Here is a 26,146-nt window from a genome sequence, read left to right as displayed (position 1 = left end):
GGATCTCCACACTTCAGACGAGCGACACACCCACGTTTGCTCGACTGTGAACATAATCTCGCGTCTCTGGAGATCGTATAGTAGTACTACACGACGGATAAATGTAGGTCTGATGCAATTTCGAGACAAAGTGAATTTATGAAATACTGCTAATCAATTTTCTCTCAACTCTACTACTTGAATTCTTGAAAGCTTCAAGAAAAATTGAATCCCTGAACAAGTTTACACAGTCTCGATATTTTTATTTTTTCAAGTACGTGTCACTCAGGATACCGATCGTGAAAGCATGTTTTCTGATGCACCGTCAAAGTGCATCGAGAGCGATGGGCTGTCTACACGTCAAGTACCGCGATGCACTTTCAGGAACCGCAAATTACATTATTACAGACTGTACGAGGAAGCACGATAGATAGAGAGTAATAACGAGGCACTAATTTCTCTGTACTCTATTTTCCGATGACCAGAAACAATTTATCTTGTTCCGAAATTCCCTCAAACGAAATTGAGACACGCCAGAGGAGAACAAATTGCTCGACGTACCTAATAACACGTCTACCTTGCGTATTTCTAGAACTACTCTAAATATGTAAACTAAAATATTCTTTAAAAATGTACCGAGCTCGACGACTTCGATAACCAAATACCAAAATTACTGTATTTCTGCTAAGCCTGTTCAACGAACTTCACTCTTTGAAGGACCTCATTTTTCACCAAATTGCAAGCCCGACCTTGACATCGCTAAAACAGAGCAGCTATGAAAACGCGTTGAACCGCCGACGGCCGCGTTTCGAGTGTTCCATTCACCTTTGAAAATTCCCCTCTCGTATGCATTTTTCATCGACCTGCACACATCTTCGTCGCGAGAGGACGAGGCGGAGAGATCGATAGAGGACCGTGTAAAAAGAGTTATAAAAAAAAAAATGCTGCAGCGTATCGGCAATCTTCGGCCGCGGCTCGGTGTTTCAGCGCTTTTATCTCGCCCCTTTCTCCTTCTTTCAACGAGAATGATTTATTTTATCGCTTTGTCCCACATTTCTCGCCCGCTCTTTTCGACACCAGCGAAACAGGTTGAATCGTTCTCGATGCTCCTTTTGCCTCTCGCGAGCCTTCAATACTGTCTTTTATTCGGCAAAAGAGGAAAGACTTGTACAAGGAGGAAAGAATTGTAAAGGCGCGAAAAGAATGGCTAATAAAGAATTTTCAAAGTAGGAGACGGTGCACGATTGTTATTAAAGTGCCTCTGAAACGCAGCGAGCCACGGCTGTTTAAATTTCAAGGTTTAACAGATGCTTTCTTTCCGATTGTTTCTCTGACTTTTTTCTTCTTCTACCTGTGTGGAGGAGCTATGGATGTCGGCTCATTAAAGAACATTAGCGGCAGAAAGAGCACTCTAGCAAACTTTTACATCAAAACTTTTGCTGTGATAGGGAACAACTTCTGCTCCGTTAGTATAGCGCTCCAATCTTGTAACCATCCATTCGATTGAACTTCCTCTGGAAGTTTCAATCGAAGTAGAATAATATTTACTGTCAAAGAACTTTACGCTGTTGCGTAAAGCTTAGAGAGCCCTTCATGGGACACGAATAACAGCAACTGGTGAATTGTATTTTATTTTCTGTTGACAGTATTCTCGCTGATTTCTATTATAACATTCTCGACTTCAATTTATATTCATGGGTTCTAATAAAATAAAGAATTCCAAGTGTCTACTGTCAAGCAGAAAACTTGCTAGGAAGTCATGAACTTCCTAATTTCCTGAGGTACAGGGAGACAGTAATTATTATTAAAATCACCCTCAAACTTTGCTACGCCAATTGGAGAATATCTTAGAAATTGGGGAATGCTCTGAAGAATTAACTGAATGTAAAAAATAAAATCTAGAAAAAAATCTAGAAACCTCAAACCATCACTGTTTATCAAAAGAAAAAAAGAAAAAAAATTGACCATGAATTTTGAAGTTAGCATTAATTCCGATAATGGATGTTCTATTATAATTTTACTATCTTTATAACTAGGTACCAGATGTTGATCAAGATTCCCTTCTACCCCAATCTCGCGTGTCAACAAACTCCCTTCCCATCTCACGTTTGAAAGCAGCTTCACAATATGCGCGCAAAACAAGAACGTATTCAGGCCGAGGTCCCCTTCTCTGTCCTGTCCCTCATGCACACACGTGACTTTGCGGCAGTGATGGCAGCCAAGTTTCGAAACTCCCTCGAACTTGTCCGTGACGGAAATGCCAGTCTCAGGTGATCGGTAACACCATGGCGATACTTGACTTCACAGGGGGGAAAACTTTGCACGGCATTAACGATCGCGTTTATACAGCTGCTTTCGCCTGGACGGCCAGCCTTTCCTTCTTCCTCCCTCCCTTCGAACCCCCTCACGAGCAGTCGCTTCGATTATTAAGTTTAATTGCGCGCGAGCAATGACTCCGCGACGACGCCGTTGGAATCCTCTTTTTGCTGCAGCCACGGTTAATGCTCTACTGGCCTTATCAATTTGTCTTCGTTGAAACGAACCCGTGTTCGTGTCTACTTTCATTCGATTTTCTTAGCGAAGATGTTTTCTCATTCATGGTGCAATTGAAAAAAGAGGAATTTGGGGTGAATTAAGTGACCTAGGGTTGAGAATGTCAGTTGTAATTTAAGTAGATATCTGATGCTACTGCTTACTTGTCAGAGTACAGGAATTTTATTACAATAGTTTGAGAAGAATATTTTAAAAATTGAGTGAAGATTTCATTTAAAAATAAACTCATTGGAATTTGAACTACAAGTGATGGGAATAACGAGGTAATTTTTGTAGTAAAGAATTTTAGTTTCGTTGAGATGATAATGCTACACGCTGCAAAGGGGTAATATCGGATAGGTTTCAGGCGGGACTCTCCTATAAAATCTATATCTCATACTAGGAGCGCCGTGTATCAACACGTGGGTACTTATTGGCGTCGAGACCTGGCTGCTATTGGCGGTCTTGGAATACTGAAATGAAGTCGAGTCTAGAGACTTTCATAGCCACCAGCCAAATGTAATTTCCGTTATTGCACTGGATTTTGCTGCATCTTAGCGCTACCTGCACTTTGAAAGCTTTTTAAAAAACGATCGGTTTTCAACTGCATGTTCAAATATTTAAGTATTCAAATATTCAAATATTCAAAAATTCAAAAATTCAAATATTCAAATTTCTAAATTGCTCAAATATTCAAAATTGCAAATTATTAAGTTCTCGAATATCTATCATTCAAACATTCAATTATTAAAATTTTCAAGTATTCAACTACTCAACAACTTAAATACTCAGAATCGCGATTGACGTCCTGATAAGGTTCCACGTGTGCACCAACGTCCAGCTGCACCGACCGCTGATGCACCAGGATGCAACAGCTTGCACGGTCGCTGGCTCGTTACGTCGCGCGTCTCCACCTCTATCCACGCATCGAGTAATCGATACCACTTGTGCTTGTTTCGTACAGCGCCGAACCGAAGCCCGATATATTCAACGAGTGCAGTGCCTCCGTTACTTTGACTCTATCCCACGAAATTCGCTGCATGCAAAACGGGAAAAACGATGCATTTATTTTCCACGGTCGACAGTATCGGTCTCGTCCCCGAGAGGCGTCGTTTGACGATGTTAAATGACGATGCAGTCGACGTGGAATCTATTCGAGTGAAACCAGCGGAACTTGCATTGATAAAGAGAAAGTGATGTAAATAGAGTAACGTAATGGAAACGCTCAAATCGGTCGCGTGGAAATTGATTCTGGAACACGAGTGGAACGAGCTTCGTTAGAAGAATCTTTACTCTTATTCTCTCCCTTATTGTTACTAACCTCGATCAATCCTAGCCTCAATATCAATTAACGAAAATCGATGTAAATTGGTGGCAAAGTGACCCAGCGAGATGACCCTTACACGCGACGACCACCTGGAATGTCAGGCTTACAGCGATGGACAGCTAATTGACCTGGATAATTCAATTAATAGAGCAGCTTCCCAAAAGATATGTCTCCCCGCTGCACCGAGCAATGTCAAAGGGGACACCATTTTCTGTGCGCCGTTGTGCAGGGTAAACCCAGCTTCAAATAATCGAGTTCGACAACTGCAAAGTGCATCCAAGTTTTCGCAGATGATGTACCGAGTGTTATGCACGAACAGACCCACGGACGACAGGCCAGCTCGGTAAGAACGTGCTTTCTCACCGAACTGGCGACTTCAGTGCCCCTTAAGCTGGCTTCCAATTCGATGCCTCGAGACCAAGTTTTCGACGAAAGAGATGGATTTACGCTGGATTCTTTCACGGCTATTTTCTCGGCCGACCTCTCACTGGCGTCCCCCTGGGCGATGAAATTCATTCGCGTCGCCACTGGGAGAGGGAGAGAACAGGCGACAGGAGAAAATGTTCTCCGAGGGATTTGGTGCTCCCCTTTGGCGACTTCGCGCTCTCTTATTTCCCGATTGCTTTGATTGCCGTTTTATGCTTAAACTTTTCCTGGATTGTGCGCTCTGAATCACTCATTTCGTGTCAATCTGAATCTATTCATCGCGGAGTCTCGAGATAGACATAGTGTGGACAAGGTATCCTATTTTAGAGGGCAGATTTGCGGCGGTGGGAGCATAGACTTTTGGAGTATTCTTAGGCTGTGATTATTGGAGCAGTGCTCGTATTGGCAGTGAAATTAGCGAGCTTCTGGATATTTATGGAGAGACCTTCGATCGAGAAGTGTACTACGAGAAAGGAGAATAACTTCTGTGTCTAGTTTAGGAGGACACTGCTCTTCTAGTCTAAGTGGGATATTGTAAGTCTACATTATTGTAGAGCTATACTACTGCGAACCGCTACTACTGTAAGGGTAATCGTTTTTGGACTGAACTTTTTACTGAGTTAATTTTTTGCGACCTTCATTTTGTGTGAATTAATTTTTCTGTTTATTTAGTTTATGGTGAGTTTAATTTTCTGCACGCTCACATTTCTTTGAGCTGAGTTTTCTGGAGGCTAGATTTTTTGAAAGTAGAATTTTTTTGAGAGCTGAATTTTCTGTGACTACAACTTACTTACTATGAATTCAATTTTGAGCTACTTACTCTATCTATAAACCTAATTTTCTATGAATTAATTTTCCTACAAGACTAATTTTCTCCACAAATTCTGGTTCTTCGCAACCCTCTTCTACCATGCTCTCAAATTTTCATGAATCACTTCCTCAGTCATTCATTCTACGAAGTAAGTAAACGAGATACAAGACCTTATACGAGGACAAAAGCCACATTACCGTACAAGGATCGTCATTGATTTAACTCGCACAGTCCCAGCGAGGCAAATAATAACAGTAATGCTGGTCACGCTCTGCTCGCCATGAACCTTCAATCAAAGTAACCAACATTTTTTCGACGGAAATAGCAGCGGCTTGTAGAGCACTGCTCGCTCCGTCAAAGCGGAGAATCGTTTCCCCGTCTCCTAGCCACTCTCTGTCAACCCGTAATCAGGACAGCCCAGTGTCTGTCTCCCCCTCGAAATAAAATTACCCCAAATTACGCCACACCTACGTAGACACATCCTCCTCGCGTCTTTGCTGTCTCTGACGTACAAATAACGACGTTAAAACTCCCCAACTGCTCGGTCCTATCTATGCAAATCGCGGGAGGCTTTGTCCCGTCAAACGTTCGCGAATCTCGGTCAAAAGAAGACAAATAACGCTGAAAAGGCGTTGCTTGGCACCTAACACGAGGAAGCTCTTTGTACACGTTCTTTCCTCGATACGTAGCTCGGGACTGATGGACGCAAAATTGTCGCCTGATAATACAATTTTCCTTTAGTTCGAACTGTATGGAGGTACCATGTTAAATCGATTGCTCCCTGCATACACAGAGTGTAATAGAATTCAGTATTTTATGGGCTTCAGACTCACTGACGAATTTATGGTGACACACTGTCTCAGGCCAACTTATTGGTAGTCTAATGTAGTCTCTGAGACGCGAAAGAGAGCGTATAAAAAGCAGAACTCGTTTACATTGAATAATTTGAAGACATAGTGGCTACGCCACAGCTAAAAGTGAGCTTATAAAAATAAAACATTTCTTTTACTAAAATTCTTAATTTACAGAGTAAAGACACTTTGAAGAATCATCTCTCTTTCTAGCTAATTAATTAAAGCTTTTTAAACCTTCTCTAAACACCCTCCACGCTTCGTTCTCATATCCTGAGCTCCATGTAATGCGAATCCCTGCTTCAATAAATATCTCCTGGACCACAATCACACAAATAGCCATCAAGGTCGAATCGTCGCAAATTCCAGCAGAATTAGCGTCGCGAGATTGCTTATCGCGATCGAGGAGGCGCACACGTGTAGCTCTACCTCCTCGAAGACGCCGCAGCTCGCCTCGACGATAAGCCCAGTGGAATTGGAAGATAAGCGTGGCCATCGATACCCCGCGGCCAAGCCTTCGACATTAGCTCGGAGTATCCTTCAGAAATCCGGTCGAACGTGATCCCAAGCGTCGACAAAAGAGGAGCGGTCGCGCGAGTCAGTCAACTTCTTGCGCGGGACGATCGAGTCGATCGGGCCCCGATCTCTCCTGCCTCGGAACGATCGAGAAAGACCTTCTGGGAATACCGGTTTTCTAGCAGCCTCCCAAAGCGTCCTCTTTTTGCATCGTGGAAACAGAAATCTATTTTTTTACCTGGGACGCTGCGAAATTTTAGAGACCAGTCTTTTTATCTTCTTCCATGAATCGCGAAGAAAAGAGTCTTATGGTAATATTAATTCTTGGCAAGGTTCACGAGGTTCGCCAGTGTGTCAGTCGCGTAAGAGCAACGGCGTATTTCATTGAATATTTATGAGCAATGAAACCAGACTGTGGTATTGTGTACAAAAAATTCAGTTTGAGGAATTATCGAGGATATTATCGTCTGTGTTTTAAGAAAAATAAGATAAATCTCTTACGGTATTCTATTATAATTGAGCGGCTCGAAAAGTTTCTGATGTCAGAAGACTCGGTTGCGTGTAGGAACTGTGTTAGGAGCGAATTAACTCGTATCGATCGCAGAAAGAATTACGTATGCAACCGCGCCGCTGTGTAATTATTAAATTCTCGCAATAAGTCGAGTTATCCTCCTCCATTTAACCGGTTAATTTATAGCCTGGACAATATTCACGTACAGCGGCAGCTAATCAATACAGACAGCACGTATTTGTATTTATTATTGCGACCGGTCGCATATACGCGCTATGAATTGTACGTTAAGATGATTGGAGATGTTTACGACTCCGTTGGGAAACATTTCACCGGACGGTGCCGATAAATCGCGTCGCTTGTGAATTCAACGCGCTTGGTCTATAGAACTCTGCTATCGCGAAAGGAAATAGCGCTATGAAAAGTGCGCAGATCGTGGAAGGAACCTTAAAACAAGATATGTTAGTAAAAATATGAAGATTTAATAAGATAGACCAGATCACAGAATCACTAGCACTATTTCTGATGCGTACAAATTTTGAAAATATTGAAAAATACCATGATAAAAAATTTGGCGAAAAATAGAATACCATGCCAAAATTTGGCCACCTAGGACAACTTGTATACATAATTAACCAGAGAAAAAATATGAATATTATTTATAAAAAAATAATATAGTATAGTATCCATCAAATTCACACAAATTTCAGATTCTCAATTTTATGTTTCCCTAGTACCTGATCCCAGCTCCCAAATTTCTTTCAAGCTCTTTGAACATATCACTAAAATAGTACGTGTCATTTATTCACCACTCTACCATACGTGAGAAAGCCAATTTCTAAGTGCCTAAGGTGTCAAAGGGAAGACGAACGCGCATTAATCTTAAGAACCCGTTTTCGATCACGTTCGAGCCTCAAAAAGTCCCTTCGTGCGTGACAGAGAAATACGACAGCGGTTCCGTCGACTGTAAATATTACTGTCACGGGACAGACCGAGTAATTCGCACAGGGCGCAAAGTAAACACGCGAACGACCGAGGACCAATTTGTCGAACAAAGGAGTCGCTGATTAACCACCTTGTTCTGCTCCCTCTTGGCAGAAGTTATCGAAGCCGATTGGCTTCCGCGAGGCGCCACAGGTTTCCAAGAATGTTGCGCAAGTGTCGCGCGATTCGGAGCCAAAAACGCGCCAAGCGCCAAATCCCGAGTACCAAGTCGAGAAATTATTGTGAAAGAGAATGAAACTATAGGGCATGGAATAACTGAGGGTGAGAAAGAGGAAGCAGGGGTTCTTTAACCTGAGAAATTGTTATGGAAGGAGCTTGAAATTAAATATACAAAAATAGTGATGATAGAGCTGCTTTAAAGGCAAGAGTTTTCATAGAAAAGATTGAATAAAAATAGAAAGAGAAATGTGTGGAAGAAATGACTCCAAAATATTCTCTGAGAAAAGTAATCATGAGAGAGATGGAAAATTAATTAAGGCCCACTGTAGATGAGCGATACTGTCATTTTTAATAAAGAAATGAACATGGGATCGTTAAAAATCAAATTACCTCATCCTCTAAAAATCATAAGAAGATTGTATCGCTCTTCTGCACCAGGCCCAAAGCGTTCTCCAAATCGATAAATCACCACAGAGTCTACGCAGGGATAATACAAATGGAGGCCAAACATACGCGAGCGGCAGGCGTCCGAATCGTTCTCCAGAACGATAAGTCATCATGGGAAAGGTTACCCGAGGTACAACAAAAACAGCGCGACCTTTCTTTGCCCACGTACCCACATGTGTCCATGAGACCGTGTTTGAATAAGAATCGACCTTCAGCCTCACGTTTCTTTAAGACATTACCCTAGGTATTTGTCCTCGCGAAAGGTCGGGAGTCCACAAACCCAAGACTCGTAGCTTCCACGCCGACACTTCCTCACAATACTCTCGCAAGAATCACGAATCGTGGTCACGATTTCGCAACCATCCTCGGCTTTTCCTCGCAGGTTGCATTGCCCCGAGGTAGCCTACTCCGTGGTAACCAGAAACTCGAAACTCGTCGGTCCACTTATCAACCTGCATCGAGTTTCTCTCGCGCGGAGAAACGATCACGAATTGAACAGGAGAAAAGACACTGTACTCACCGAGTGCCCCCTCTGCAGCTCCCCCAGGCCTCGTTCAACTCTGCCCTTCTTCCGTTCCCCACAATTCGAGCACACGAATTTTTCACCCCCGTTCGATCACGGTTATACACTACCAATAGGCACAGTCGAGGATCGATTCACAGAGAACAGGAATTCGAGATCGTATCAACGATCGTGAGAGGCAACAAAACAGTAAACAGCACCGAGAGTCACTCGTGGGTGGTTTAGAGCTGGTAGCGAGCGTAGCAGGTTTCTGTCGGTGATAACACGGTATGATAACACTGGATTCGCGGCGAACGAGGGACACACGGTGCCCTCGGCGAGGGTACACGACGCGGCGACCCGATCGTAGCGACTTCGAAACTCCGTGTCCGACTGGCACAGTGGCTCGCGCGATTCTGCCGTCGCTGGCTCTCGCCGACCTTAAAGGACGTCCGCGAGCGCCGCGGCGTCGCGCGCAACGCCGTCCAATCGCCGCTCACCCAAACATTCCCGCCTTCTGTCGCTTCTCGGAGATTTTATATCGACGCTGCTTTTAGAGAAATATGAATGAAGACACTAGAGATACTGGGACTCTAGCTCTATATTATATCTATTTAATTGTGAATTTGTAAGCCATGTTGCGTCTCTGTTTTCTTTCGGAAAAATTAAGATTTTATATTAATTTTAAATATATTTTGTAGTAGTATATTTTAATTGGAGTTTGAGGAACTCTGTGTCCATATTAGTATATATCAAAAACTGAGTCTCAGAAGTTATTGTAAAAGTCAAGAAAATATTAGGATAACAATATTTCTTTTATCTTAGTAGCCAAGTTTATTCAACCACAATAATTACTTTGTACTAGTAACTAGAAGAAATATGGACCTACAGTAATATTACTGAAACTCCCCCAAAAAATTGAATAAAAAGCCTCTCTCCTATTTTCCTCACAAGCATCCTACAATATCCAAAGCGTGCTTTTGCAAGTAGGTACTTGATAGAGGTAGATAACACAATTTTCTTTCAGCCCCCAAAATTGCCCCCGAAATGAACCTTTTAATAGTTTAATATTGGAGAGCATTGTGCACCACAAGCAGCCTACTTGTTGCAACTGTTCCCTGCCGCGGCGAAATTTTCAACGACGATAACCGCGAACGTCCACACGCGTATTCGTAGGACATTATACCAATTCCCTCGTTGATGCATTCGTTTACGTATATTATCAACGAAATCAGATTACACCGACCGATATTGTCTTCAACGACGTCCATAATGAGAACTCGACGCGCATAATTACGTTCTCAATGAAGCACGGACAAGCTCGGGGGCATAAATGAAATTAGCCAGCTCAGTACTCGATAAAGTCTATAATAATCAGATTTCAGGAGGAGTAGAGACAATCGTAACAGAATTTTAATCATTGTTAAAGAAACCGTGTTTATCGAATTCCAATAACTATTTTATGCCAATTTTTGTATGGATCTTCGCAGAGATTTGAAAACTGAGCTCATCAAATTTTAACTCAGGTAGAAATACTTTCATATTATACTGTATTTATTATACTGCGTGGCTGTGGAGTGAACTACAATTTTTTCTTGTCTATATATTCTTAGAGTACCTATTTTTAATTACCAATAAACTGGAGCATTTCCTTGCACAACATCCTCTGTAATTTATTACTCGGTATCATACGCTCTCTATTTCTTATGCAACATTTAAGTATCCTATCGTGACGGATATCCACGATAACTGTTAATTGGAGTCTTTTTCACTAGACCTCATTCACAGGACAGATTTTAATTGGAGTTTTATTGTACGTTTCACTGATACCATTGCGTAAATAGACACTATTACTGTCACAATAGAAGTGGAAACGGTACCGTATAAGTAAACTGTGCAAACACATCTGGCTCGAAATATCGAGAAATGCATCTAGATGCGTCGCTGCAGCGGGAAAAATAGAAATTGCATCGGTGCACTCTGAGGATGCACCGGGTCACTCGGAGACGATTTTCTCGTGAGAAAACAGTTGAAAATTCTCTCCAAGGGATTTACAGAAGATAAAATAAGCAGAAAGCTGATATAAGAGAGAAACATAAACTGCCAGGAATATTTAGTATTAACGTATACTGTATCAAATATTATCCCGATTAAAGATCCCTCCAATTTTAATCTCGAGCGTATTGCAATTATTAAGCAAAAGAACAACACGAATATATTATAATTCAGTCCCTCATTTCTGTTTTATATTTTCATCAAATATCGAGCTTAATTAACATTGGAGCGCACATTCGAGCTGTGCCATCCGAAGGTGAATTTCCTGATGAATCATCGGACAATGAGCAACCAAGAGAAAATTTCACGCGGAGAATCAGCGACGAAAACACCTCACGAAAGTTGGATTATTCGTTTCCGATGCGTACGCAAACAGGTCGCGCGATTCATTCCCAATGCAAGGTAGCGTCGAACGGAAGAGTTTCCCGAACAAAGGCCGTCAGTAGCAACGTGAGAAAAAAAAAGGAGCCTCACTTCCAGCGTTACCCGCCTTTTTCCTTTTTAATCGCGGCTATTGTCCCCTCGACGGCCCGTTTCCATTCCATATCAAACGCCGTTTTTTCTGGTCGAATTACTTCCGTTTGTAATCCAACGCGACAAAATTGTGTAATTATTACGCCGAGTAATTCAATTATATAGATTCAACTTTTCACTGTACTAACTTTGTCTCCAATTTTTGCTGTCTGAATATTTCTGCGCTAAGCATCACCTACGCGGCGAAACTGGAGAACAAAAGGGAAATGATTAAATTTATACTCGAGGTCTGCTTTTTCTGTGCAATAATAAAGTTGTAGAAATATCTGAAAGTGATGAAAGACATCATAAGACCATGAAATTCTAGTTATTGAACTTATCTTTTAATCACCTACTAAAATATCTACCCATAGAATAATGCCAGGTATTTGTGCTGAAATTACTTACTACTTCAAAAACGAAATTTAGTTTTATTATTCTATAGATGCCAACGAAGTTCTATTGTGCACGAGAAGGTAGAACTTCCACTTACGAGTTGTCTGACAAAAGCAGCATCCACGGTCGAAGGAAGTCATCAATTCTTGGAACGACGAGAGGTCGACTGAATTTATTACCTAGCACAATATTGCTCCTCGTCGCGAAAAATATTCCCACGAGCACTGCGTCGCGGCTTTCTCTCACGTTTATTACCGCAATTACGATTGCTTCATACGATTCAAGACTGCTCCATTTGCAACGCGACACTGTGCACCAGTGACGTTTGATTCGCGACTCGGTTTACACTTGTTCCCCGATCCAGGTACAGAAAGCACGCGAAATAAAAGCTGGTCGACTCTTCTGAGGGCCTTCACTGCCGCGAAAGCTTTGATGCTCGTCCAACGACACTTTCCTCGGCTATGCCTACTTAGACAATATTTTCAGCTTTCCGCTATTGTTCTGACCTTTAAGTATACTCGAATGAGAGAGACTCGAGAGGAAAAAGGGAGCAAAAATATTTGGATTCTCGAGGTAAGCTGGGAGCATTTGCCTGGGCTGAAATTTCATGTTTGATGGTGAGTTTCTGGGTGCAAATGGGAGTAGAGATCTGAGGTATAAATTAAAGTAAAGAAACTTTTTAATTCTTGTGTATCCCTCGTGAAGACGAATGGTAACAATATTCAGTTGCTGTTATCCTTGACTCGATTAGGTCATTCTTGAGTCAATGGAGACCCAGCCATAAAATCATGGACACAAGAATTAAAAAGGACAGCCTAGAGAATTTTACAAGGGAGGATCACAGCACTCATTCTGCCAGAACTGGTCCAATAAATTGTACAGATATTCTGCTGCACACTATGGTTACTTGCAAATATAATTTTCTAAAGAAAAATACTCTTCCTACATTCAGCTTCTCACTACCACCAGAAATGACAGAATATTTCTGATAGACTCATTCGATCCCGTAGAATTCGTTCAGCCGTGATGCAGTACAGAATCTACCTGAATTACATCGAGAATCTACAGATACCGAAGAGCGTCTTCAGCTCTTTGAAAGGCCGTAGAAAATTGCAGGCGAAGTCAGCGTCGAGGGTAGATGGAACGAGAAGCGTCGAACATCCCCGTCGAATCAGAGATCCGATAGAAACGAACTGCCGCGCTTCTCCCAGTGAAAGTCTCTTTGGCGGTGCTTGAAAAAAGCTGCTGTAACAGCGCGAGAAAGTTGAGCAGTGCCGACAAGTACGACTGACACGATTTTCCGTCACGTAGTATATAACTCTGGTAAAGTCCACGCTGCGCGTCCTATTCCTTTCACATTCTACAGTATCGCCTCCCTCTCTGCTTTCCACGATACTTTTGCTCCTACTGGGAACGGTTCTAAATGGATTGCGAGCGATACGGCTCACAGACACGAGCTGCTACACGCGTCCAATCAAATTACAGCCCTGAAACGCGAAGTAAATCCACCTTGGGAAGAGTACGGTTCGTTGGATTCAGATTCGAAAACATGAATTAAAGATTCCTAAATCCAGGTGTTTCATTCTTGATCTCGTACCGAGTACTCTAGTCTTGAGTGGGCTAATCAAACTTTGATTGCTAATTGATGTCCATCAGAGTTCTAAACAATGTAGATTGTGCATGGACCTACTGTAGAAATCAGTAAATGTGATTAACAGGTAGAGTTGTTGGATGACATATAAATACATATTTGAGATATTGAGATATTCAAAGTGCATGAAATTTACACGGGGAAACCTTTCGAGTAATCTAGAGTAAGAGGTTTGAATTTCATTCCTGAGTCCATACTGTTAATTGTTTCATCCTATACTTACCACTTCTACATCACTTCAATCAGCGTGCACCAAATCATAATATCTACCTATCTGAAATGTACCTAAATATTAAAGTTGACACATAATTTCCTTCCAATCTTCCTCCCTCTCAAGACAGTATTTTTAATACTTCCACAAAGTGTGTATGGCAAGGAGGATGCACTTAAGACAAAGGTGTTCGTACCACGCGGGATGAATCGCAATCCCGCGAGTAGTTCGCGGAATGATTTCGTAGATATCACTTTCTACGATGCACGTGCATGGTGCACAGCAATCGCGAAGTCTGTCGGCCGCCTCGTTCCATAATTCATCCCGCGAACGTCGGCCAATGATAAAGCGATATTGTGTTGCAAATTTATATGACGCTCACCAACCGCCGGCCGATGCGTTTCGGTAATGAGATTCGCTAACTGAGGAAACGCGCCCCGAGAGTTCGATCCGCGAAACGTGACCCTAACTTCCATTGCTAAGTGATTTGTTGGCACAATTTACGCGCGCAAACTATTTACGTAACAATCTGACTATGGCTTGGGATGCTCGTTAGTAGCTCCTTCTCAATGAATTGTGAGGTATTTGCAATTAATCGTAATACTATTATACTGTAAGGGAAATTGCAGTAATTAGGGTGGTTAACTTAGTTATAATTGAAGGAAGAATTTGATTCGGAAACTATGGAGAAATTTAACATCAGAATTTGTATTCTTATTACTGTAGAGGTACTTTTACAATTCCTTGTTTTGAATTTACGGATTATCAAATTTTCAGTTATTCAAATTTTCAAATATTCAAATTTTCAAACATTCAAATTTTTAGTTATTCAAATTTTTAAATATTCAAAAATTTTCAGTTATTCAAATTTTCAAATATTCAAATTTGCAAATATTCAAATTGTCGGTTATTCACATTTTCAAATTTTCAATGTTACAATTTTCCAATGTCTCAATTTTTCAATTTAAATTTCAGACGAATGACGTTCGATATGACACGAGAAAATATTCAAACGAAGGAAATGAGCCATCAAGCCCCGAGTCCGCGGAATTTTCGCTTGCTCCCGCGGGAAGGAAAAAAAGCGCGTGATTTAACACTTTTACGCTGTGCCGCGGCTACGAACAAATTGTGACTGTTGCGTCGCGCGACAGTGTAAAATTGCGCGTGACCCGCCGCGTAATTTATGCCCAGGTCTAGTCAGACCGCTCGCGCGTTTCTACTGGTATTAAAATAATAAACAAAGCCGAAAGAGTCCCGCGACGTCAAACGCGGCGAGGAACGAGCCAGGGCCTTTCTGCCGCGATCGGCGCCATTAATGTCGCGATTAAATGATCACCAACGTTACTGGTAATTAACAAAGACGCACTGCCGCGATATTCTCTCGCGGATAATTAATACTGAGACGTATTAGCGTATATAATTCCAGGGAACAGGCATGAAATCCATTTCATTTCTGTGGGAGACGGTAAATGTTCCGAAATTAATAAAATAATCATGGGACGGTAAAACCCACGTAATCGCGGGATTTAATTAATCGTGGCGACCGTACGTTTCACGTTTAACGCGTGATTCGATCTCGGGTCTGAGGCAGAACCGGGTCCGAGAGTGATTCGACTGAAACGATTCGGTTTTGGTCAGCAGAATTTCGTTACCCTGTTCTACGGGGTAGGTGGATTTGTCGTGTGGTTTTAAAGGGATGGTTATATAGAACAGCTTTCAATTTCAGAACTGATCTTTGAAGAAAATCGATTTAGAATATTCTGTATCTACTTACTGATTCAAAAGTCTAACGAAAGATGATAATAATTATTAAATTCTGAATATTTATGCAGATTTATATTTTTGTATGAAAACTAGTGTACTGTATGTACCTACATGTAACAAAGAATACTAGGAAGGAAAAAAGTATGAAATATAGACACACTGCCAAGTGACAGTGCTATACATCTAAGGGTTGCTCTACTTAAATTTCCATGTTTGATTAAATTTATGTCGAACCACTATTCTTAGGATCCCACCACCAGTTCACTGACATCCTGTACACATTGATTGCGCACAGTGATCGACCCGTGCGCAGGTCAGTCCACCTAAGTCCTCCTTTCCCTAATTGTACTTGTTGCACTTGGGGTCAGGTGCACATGGACCTGGATTCGGCAGCGTGCCAAACGTTTGACAAACGGCGCCCGCGTTCGACTTCCAAAACAGATATTCCCCATCGCGGGAGGAAATACTCGGCTCGTCCTTCGACGCTCTCGAGAAATGCGCCCTGTGCATCGTTACGTGCCTCTGAATCCTGTGTAATCTCGCGAGCACCGAGAATTATTTAGGAATAAAGCAAAATTGGACGCTGGAGTGGTTCAATCTTTCAGGGGATTTAGGAGTATGAGAATTTAAAACCTTTTTCTATCCAGCTTCTCCTCTTTCCAGAGATCGTCTCCTAGTTCATTGTTTAGCTGACTGACGTGGATTTTCTTGGATGAGAGAAGAAGATTCTTTCACATTCACTCGGGGATATTATTCGTAATCTTTATTTGGTATAATGAGGTCACAGTGTATATTCATGTTAGCTTAGTTTTGAATACTTAATGTGAAAAACACTCATGGATAATTTACAGGAATTAATAAACTGAAGAACTGTGGATTTTCTTTCTCCCCCTACACAAGTTTCACAACTGATGTCAGTATTATGATTGATTAGAATCACTTCAATTCTAGTCTACATTATCCATCGATATTCTCCACACCGAATATTAAAAATAGAGTTACTTAAGTACTGTGCCGTACCAATTAAGGTTTACTCTACTTGTTCCCCCAATAACTGATTATCCTTCGCGCCAGTAATCTCTCTCACATCAACCTAACTCTTTATTCAGTTTCTCCATTAAAAAGGTAACCACCCATTGCCATTATCGTTATCTCGAACATACTTCGACAAACCCTCAACCATATTTCTATCAAAAATGTTACGATCACCCAGTTCTTCGTACTGCCTCGGCCATATTCCACTCGTCCCTCGCTAGTTGCATTGCCTCCATATGGAACAGGAGGAACGACGTTTTAATACCAGTCTATAAAAATTATCTATATCGTTCACGTAAAAATATGGACAATTCCCTCGAAGCTGGTTGATAAAGCACCAACATTTTCACTCGCGTGGATTACAATAGTAATTCATCGGCAAGGTCGTTCGGGGATTATAACGCAACAGCGCAGTGACAAATATCGCGGTATTAAAGCACAGCTGCGATGACGTCATAAATAATTGTAGATTACAGCGCGAGGCAGGTGACGAAGAGTTAGATCTAGGCTGACCCCGCGAGTAGGAAAATAACTAGCTCCTTGTAGCGAAGGATAAACTCTTCTCGAAATAAATCCAGTGACACTGAGATCGAAAAATGCAGGGAGATTTTCACGGAGCAGCGCTATTTTCCGAGGTCGACGATTCTCGCGAGCTTGCATCTCCTTGGACCTCAACTTTGCAACGAGACTTCGGCATGTAAACGTCACTTGGCTGGCAATTAGAGGACAGACTTTCGAGTTGATAATGGAACTCGTCATGACCCATAACCACGCGCGAGTGCCGTGTCCGCAGTATACAGGACCATAACCAGCGACGACGCATTTGAGGCGAAAATACGTGTCATTAGAGAGCGTCAAGCAGTCGGCGCGTTTAATTAGAGCCCACGTTAATGATCGGCCGAGCAGAATACACTGCGTGTCGCCGCAAATTACGATGCTTGCCAGATTTATGCAAGGGCTAGTTAGCGCTGTCCATTAAGCGCTATTATAACAGCTCTGAGCTCAATTACCAGACATCTCCGTTTTCCTCGCGGACGCGATGCAATTTTTCCTCTGAAATCCTTCTACTTCTAAGGAGCCAACAGCTCGTAAATATAAGGGTGTCGCTTCGAGACAGATCATTTTAAATAGAGAAACTGACTAGACGAATCGATCCCTTCTCGAGGCAACTGGCGCAGGAAACTAGTGATCCAGTTACGAGCAATGATCAAAAACAATATTTTATGCAGATGCCGATGCAATCGTGGGGAAAATATTTTTGTCGGGATCAACAAACGCGACAATACGGAGTTGACGCTGATGAATGATAAACCATTCCATTAAACCCGCCGATTTTCCTGACAGTTTGTCTACCGATTAATAGTTTGATATCGAGGAATTTTGGCGTTCCTGATGGCAGATATTTCTACAGGAGGTTTTAGAAATAGTGGTCGAGATCGTGAGAGACATTAACTGAGAATAGTACGTTGCACTTGTCCACTGACTGTACAGATCTATTAAACTAAAGGTTTATTCAACTAAATTAGTCTTAAAAAATAGTGACTTTTTTACTTTGGTAATTCTGTGAAAAGAATCAATTTGAGATTAAAAAATCTCTTAGTTTTATATTTCTGATGAGGCTAAAGTATATTACAAGCACATGAATCCTTATTAAAACCCTAGCGCTCATTATAGGCTCATTAGTGAATCTACAACACGAGAACATTTCTAATGAGAATCGATAAACCCTACATGCAGGGTAGTAATCGTTTCAGAACAGAATTTGCAACCTGTGCAAATGGTAATTTGTACTCAAACTAGAAAGACACAATAGATAATAATTTCCATCGCAAGGTAATTTTTAACTCAATATACATAATATTATTTTTGTCTATTCTCCACCCTTTCCTTTACTTTCACCTGAAACAAGCCTCCTACATTTCCCACAACCCCTCTGTCGCTTCCTTTGAGCCACCCCGTACATGTCACAGCCTCGCGTATTCTAAATGCATCTTGTCTTCCAGTTAACCCCAGCTTATCGATAAATATGGATAACCCGCATTATCATCCTTGTTAATGGCACGTCGAGGGACTCGAGTCACGTTCGCGAGCTATGCATCGAACCGCATTCCAGGATACAACGAGGTTCATCGTCGACGAACCTCCCAGAGGATTTGTTTGGCCCCGTGTCAACGATTCCTATTATTGTCGGTCCTTATTTGCTCTGTCAATAGCGGCGCCTGAGCGAGAGGGAATCTTGCGAGCGACTGAATATCGCTGGGGATCGTTGTAACCCCGTGAACGCGACCAGTAAATCAGGGAACGTCGCGTACCCCCTGCCGATACACGGATTTCCTTTTTCGAAAACCGACGGCCCGTGCACTATTATTTTACTATTCATCACGTCGCGACAGGATTGATTTATGGCTGCTGGATATCGCGTCTCGCGATCTGCACTTTTTTTTTCAATTCTCGGGGAAGGACAGGGGGAATATATGTACAGGGTGATCGAGAATCGGTGCATCGGGGGAGAAAAGTGGCGATCTTAAGTGGAAAATGAGAATCGAAAATTTGGAAGATAATAGGTTTATGAATATTAAAAAAATCTTTCATTTACAAATTTTGTGAATTTCAAGTTCTGGAATATCTGTATTTGAAATCTGAGTGACACTATCTTGGTGCAATAAGGGATATAGGGTACGTGGGACAAGATGAATACTCGTGGTCTGACCAGACCATTTTTATCTACTGCAAAGTAAAAACATCCTTTTTTCACTCTGAGCAACCCTGAAGTATTTGAAGTTTGGCGATTTAGTATGCTACACTTTAAAGTCCTCGCGGTCTGGCCAATGACTTTATCTACTGCAAAGTAGAAACATCCTTCTTTTACTCTGTGCAACTCTGAAGCTTTCGAAGTTTCAGTACAGTGCACGCCTACTTGAAAATCAATTTCCTGTATAGGAACGGAGTGCAATATTGACAAATCTTCTTCCATATTTTCTACCTCATCCACTTTTTGGAAGACCTAGTAGAGTGTCCCAAACTTTTGCTCAGTAGTGTACCTACGTATCGAGCAGAAAAATTGGAAACGTTCCGTGCAACTCACCCCCTTTTCCAAAGAATAATTCAGCCTTCCCTACTGCGATGATAATAATTCCCCGTATTTATTTCATTGTTTACGTAAAACCCTCTCTCGTCGGTAAATCGTCCAGGATGCCTCGCACGCGAGTCCAAGCGAAAACAACGAATAATTTACTTTGAAGCGGCGCCATCGAACAGGTCGACGCGTTGGCCGATCAAACGATAATAACTTTAACGTTAAATCAGCATCGTGCGCCGCGGTATATTGGTACACATCGATGGGGTCGCGCGTATGCCCGCAATGACGTAATTACGATTGGCAATTGCGGAGAATCGCGCGCACAGTGTGCAAGGGCCAAACACCAAAGGATTTCTTTTTCACCCCGCGTTCCCTTCGTTCCCATTTCCCTCGTTAATAACGCTCCCTACTCTCTGTGCACAGAAACAGAGTTCAGCTTCGAATTTATCCCTATAGAGAATTTTTCCAACAGGGATGCTTGTTGTAGTGGAAACAAAGCCTCTAGAAAAATCCAACGATTCGAACAATCACCTACTGCAGCCTCGCCTGCAGACCTCCTAACAATTCCCTTAATCGTTGTAATTAGATCAGCCATCCTGTTCCCGCCGCCAGGCCCTTAATTACCCCCTCATTTAATTGAATCAACTTCCACCTCTGTCTGCCAGCGCTGACGAGAAACGGATGATCGTCTTTAAATGAGACTCTGTCTTGGACAGACTAGGGGTCGAGATGCCCAGTGGACAGGGGTGCACGATTGAATTTGCTAAAGACTGTGACTTCTGGTTCCTTCAAATACCGCTAAGTGGATTTGGTCTTTATTTGATTGGTAATTTGGAACCTGGACAGCGACTGAAATATACTATATAGTTGAAGTAAATGTTGAGAATGTAGTGGGTGATGGTGGCTCCAGGGAAAAGGGGAAGTTGAAAATTTGGCAGCAGATGTTTACAGCCTAAAATTTTCAGAAGGCACAAACACGAGTTTCAAACGAATTTCACAAGCTACGAAATTTCATTTTATCAAACACGAAGCTTCATTTTCAGTACATTATCTGACCAGTCAAAGAATCCTACATATTCCACCCTGTGTCCCGAGATAGATTTCAATGAATCGATCATTAAAAACGAAATGCATTGTCTCCTGGCGAGGACAACAGAAAGAATGATTTCAAACGAATTTTACGGAAATTCGAGCTTCCCACTCCAGTAATTACAAGGATTTGAGTGAATCGCGGCGGAAATTATTTCACAGATGAACGGAAAAACGAGAGAGAGAACAGGGGCGGCGCGTTGCACGTGCAAGTGCTTCAATTTCACAGATTTTAAACGTCGGAACCGCGAAATTCGACAACGAATTCACGGTGGAAGTATTCGTTGCTTCCCCCGTTTGTTTCGTAAGGATCTCGGAAAACAGTCGTCAAAAAATATCCCCCGCGAGCTAAAAAAAATACAGTTCGTATTAAACGGTTCGCCTATCGCGCAACTCTGCTCGATAAATCAATGGAATTTCGCGCAGTGCCGCGATTTAATCGGGAACGTTGCACGCATCGTACATCACGCGTGGGTTTGCCCTTCGTATTTGAACAAACGGGCATGTAATTAAAAACCTGCTGCAATTTCGAATTTTTACCCAAGCCCCGCCAGGAGCAAACGAATTTTCCGTCGGTTTCGCTGCTTTTCCACGGGGCAAAAAAAACTTTCCAGCCGATTTTTAACTCCTCACTGCGAGATCCCATGGTTCGGTTCAATTAGTCTGAACATTCGCGTGGAAGTTTTAATTCAAATCGAAATCTGCCGCGATCTAAATCCACCCTCTTGCTTTGTACAACTGGCTGTTCCCTTTTGGTAAATATGGTCACGGCTCATTTTATTCACTCTGGAGAATGGAGAATTTTCGAATAATATTCCATGAATGGCTGACCGAGGTACAACTTGCAATCGCAGGTGGACTTGTTAATTTCAGTAGAAAACCTAACTCGCTCTAGTGGGGGAGTAAATTACATTTCTCGAGGGCTCGTAATCCTCTAACTGATAAGGACGAGTTAACTGACTGTATGAACATTTTTCTGAGAGGAATTTCACCGAGAAAATTTAATATTAGCAGTCGCGTGAAATGAGAGAAAATGAGTGAACCACCCTTTACTAATTTCCAAGTAATTGTGAATTAAATTAGCGGTTAATTTACTGTCCCTTTTTCGTATTCCTTCGCGCCAAGGAAATGCGAATCGTAATGCGTTGAAGATTGGCGAGATAAGGGAGGAAACGATGGAATTACTTAGCCACCGCCTTCTGCGGAGGGGGTGCAGCCTGAAAAGCACATCGCTTCCTTCGAGTTGGAATTTCTCGGACCGACGGAAAATTATTGGGAAAATCCATCGCGCGGGGGACGCAGAGAAGCGAGGCAAACCGCTGCTAATCACCGCCGAAATCTCGATTTAATGGGGGTGGGGGTGCAGGTGGAATTACGGGACTGGTGGTGCGCAACGACTGGCCCGACAAAAACGCCGTCCCGTGCATCTCGCGACGATAAATGCAGTCGCGCTTCGACGCATACTCTGTTCCACGTTTTATGCAAAACAGTCGAGCCGCGGATTTATCGATCAACTCGCGCGTACATCCTCCCCCGCGAGTCTCCTACCGATCCTGTCTTCACCCTTCATTTTTTGATTCACGACGTTTCCTAGCTCTTTCGTTTAAGTCTCCAGCGCGTGGCTTGGGTCTGAGGAACCCATCAGGATATCGTTTTCTTTTTCTTTACTTAAATATTAATAAATATGTATCTTATATGCAAGCATATACTAGATGGTCTGTATGGAACTATATTTATTGATCAAATGTAGACAAAAAAATGGTTCCCTGGGATTCTACTCTTATAATAGAGGGTGTATTTTTCACCTATGTACTGAGGAGTTAATCTGCAGGCTGGGGATACTGGAGCTGCTTAAATATGGGGTGAGTTTAAAGCCTTGTGGCAAGATTCACAACTGCATGGTGTACGTTGGAAATAAATAAAGGATACCAAGAAAATTGGACAGCTTATATTGGTATTAATGATATATCCAAAGATGGAAAGATATATGAATAATCCACAAAAAGTGTTGAACCAAAAAATTGTGAACTTTCTGTGAAATATCGTAAATCATTTTTCGCACTAAAATCGCGATGCTAATATCATACCAGCTGATGGTTAAATTCTGAACCTTCTTCTGTGTACTAAAATCAGGAATAGTTTGAAAGTTCTGCGGTAAAATATTCATTCGGAATTAAGTTTTGATCGAGAAAGTTACGTTGTTCGCTCTTTTATTGGGTAATTGTGAGGAGAAAAAAGTAAGAGGAGTTGTGGAGAGAAAAATGAAGAACCGATGCAAGTGGCTGCAAGATTGAGGAAGAGAATGAAACTGTACTTGTATCGAGTTTTGTTGAAATTGTTAGTTCTTCGATAATTCACTTGAAATTTATTAACTTATTGTGAATCATGTGCTTCATCGCTGAATATAGTCTATTTATACTGTAATGTTTGGTAGAATATTTTCACTGCTTTTAAGACGTAGAATGCAATTGTGAATGTCGACACAGAACTTCGAACTTGCACTGTATATTGTTTCAAGGGGATAAAGGGGATTCCCGCGAAATTCCTGGACAGGGATAAATAAGATAAACGCATCCTTCAGTGCTCCTCTTGGAGAACTATAGAATTCTTTTCCTTGCATTCTTCTGAAGAGCCAGGAGATTGTCTTCGAAAACTTTCGAAAATTTGCAAAATTAAGAAACTTAAATCAAACAATATTCCCTCCTACAATATCTAAACTTTAGTAGATAAATAAATCTAATCAATGTCTAATCAAAATACTCCTCACAAAATTTTTTAAATCATCCCCTAACTATCCTACAAAATCCTCCAATAATATCTAAACAAGCCACAATCCAATCGCCTCAAGCCCATCCCCACAATTCTATCAAACTCCACCTCTCAAGCCATAGCCAGTGTCAATAAGACTCACCTGACGCCCTGATCAAGATAAAAAAAGACAAATTCCCGAGTCAAAGATTGATACCCAAGGGCTGAAACAAATCCTCATCGAGATCTCCCCTGGCCCTCATCCCCAAAATCATCCCCAGCTTCGTCCCCTCGCCAGGGTCTTAAAAGGTCAATTCCACGAAGACAATTGCTCGAAGGAGAATCGACAGCTTGGTCGAGGGGCGATCGCGAATCATCCCCGTTCATTTCGACGCTTTTTTCATGGGCAGAGAGCGAAAGCTCGCGGAAGTAAGCGAGCGCCACCCGACGATATTGATTTGGTCGCCGGCTGCTCAACATGGCGCCGGGGGTGGCGTTCACGATCGGGCTGATCCTCGTCGTCGGCCACCTGGAGCAAGGGCCAGGAAGCCTCGCCAAGACCTTCACCTTCCCCGAGTATCCGTACAAGGAGACTACCAAGAATGTAAGTCCATCAGCGGCTAGCATCTTGCGCTAGGAACGTGTTAACCCTCGAGTATAGGTTATGGTTTGCCGCCCCTGTTTTGGGGGTGGCGCTTTCCACGACACCGGGAAGCTGTGACGACGAGCCAGGGAAAGAATATTATAGAAAATTGTGCTGGAGTTGTGACAAACTTTGAGGAATTCTGTGAGACACTGAAAACTACAAAACGTATTAAAATTGGGATTAGGTTCACCGTGAGTGCCTGCTTTGCACCCCATAAAATTCTTATGGGGAAGATCAGGCTTGTATATTGAAAGAATTAGAATTTATATTAAAATTTAAAAGCAAAAGACTTCGATAATATTGACTGTATATGTTTATGGTGCTATGGCGAGAGGATTGTGTGAGACTTTGAGCTAGGCAAGGGTAACCTGAAGAGGCTGCTTTTATCGGAGGGGTGAAATAGATTGGGTATTAAACCAGGGAGAGTTAAAATGCTTGGGGTGCGTTTCGGGGGTGTCAGCTGATACGCTTATCCCATGGAAAAGCGCTCTGAGGGATAGCACGACAGCTGAAGCCTCCTCGGGTTGAACGTATCGCGAAACAAATGGAAACTGATCAGCCTAACTTCGAACTTTCTACTTCCGTGGGAGCTGGGGAACATCCTTGATACGAGCAGTGACTTTTTCGTCACTTGTTGCATTGCATCGTACGAAAGCGTCCAATTTCGGTGCGAATCAATATCAGGTTTTATATAAAGAGAAAGGAGGCTATCTTCGGAGAAAACTGAACTCGTTCGCAGTACCAATAATAGAACTCGTGGCAGCGTTAATTGGGGTTAATCGTCGGACAGGCTCGAACCAATTGCTGAGCTCAATTTTACGCGATTACTGTGCATGGAGAAGCCTCTGTATTTTCAGCTTTCCAGTGAAAATATTTTTCGTAGCCCTGAATGAAACTTCTCTGCGTAAACTGAGATTGATATTCTTAAGATTTTAAAGAAATACTTCTCAAGTATTTTAAGTAATGGAACCGGTTGTTTTCAGGAACTTCTCTTCAGGCAATTCGAGCAGACTTGCGAGGAGAGCGGCGCTTGCAAGATGCTTCCTCCGCAGAGGAGCGGAATCGCCAAGACCAGATGCATTCGCGAGTGCGTATCGCCGTCCTGTTACAAAGAAATCTACTTGTTCGACCAGGTACTCTTCGTTCATGGATCGATTACTCCCAATTTAGACGAGTTACGATCAATTAAGGGGCTATGGAAGAGCTCAATTGCCGAGAAGAATATTTTAACCGATGTCCATTGATTTTAAGTACATAGTATCTACTCAATATTCAAAGAACTTTTCAAGCTACAGTACACAAAAAAATGATTAAAAAAAATCAAAGAGAATCATTAATAATTCTTAAAAAAGAGTACTGATTGTGAGATCAAAAAATTCTAAAAAATATTCATTTCTATTTCAGCTAGAAGAAGGAGAGATTGACGTGAGATTAAACTCATTTAAGGGTTGCTTTATGCAGCGCAACGGCCGACCGCGAAAGTAATGAGAACCAATCCGCAAGATGCTGAAACGTCCATGAGAACGAAGAGAACGACTTCAAGGGACTGACACCGATTCGAGACGACAGGCGCAGCGAGGGCACGATTACGTCCAATTTCCAATGAGAACTTATCGTTAGGGGGCAACGCCAGGCAATTAGCGCGAGGGGAATGATAAAGGTATTAGCTACAAGAGAAAACTATATATTTCAGGATCACAGAAGCGCACGCAGACGGATTAAATCCGTCCTGGATAATCCTTTTTCTACTTTTTGTACGCACGTATTTGCCATGTTATAATCGCGATGTTACGAGCAATGTTGCACGGGGAAAATATATACTGTTAAAACAAACTGGAATTATTGTGCCTCTGTACCCGATCGGGGCCGACTACTCCCTGAATTGCGACAACT

The 26,146-nt window shown here is 42.1% G+C and overlaps 2 protein-coding genes across 2 annotated transcripts in view; one reads left to right on the top strand and one right to left on the bottom strand.

Annotated features, from left to right (window-relative positions):
- The window catches only part of LOC143178638 (uncharacterized), a 262,313-nt gene that overhangs the window by 231,281 nt on the left and 4,886 nt on the right, over positions 1 to 26,146 (bottom strand). The window lies entirely within an intron of this gene.
- LOC143178641 (uncharacterized) lies at positions 24,077 to 26,134 on the top strand. The gene is made up of 3 exons (XM_076377424.1): positions 24,077 to 24,211; positions 25,237 to 25,386; positions 25,658 to 26,134. The coding sequence occupies exons 1-3, from the start codon at positions 24,086 to 24,088 to the stop codon at positions 25,736 to 25,738; spliced, it is 357 nt and encodes a 118-aa protein (XP_076233539.1). The 5' UTR covers positions 24,077 to 24,085; the 3' UTR covers positions 25,739 to 26,134.

This window comes from Calliopsis andreniformis, chromosome 4, assembly GCF_051401765.1.
Source record: "Calliopsis andreniformis isolate RMS-2024a chromosome 4, iyCalAndr_principal, whole genome shotgun sequence".
Taxonomy (NCBI): domain Eukaryota; kingdom Metazoa; phylum Arthropoda; class Insecta; order Hymenoptera; family Andrenidae; genus Calliopsis; species Calliopsis andreniformis.
The sequence above is the reverse complement of the archived record's forward strand: the minus strand, read 5'-3'. Positions and strand labels throughout refer to the sequence as shown.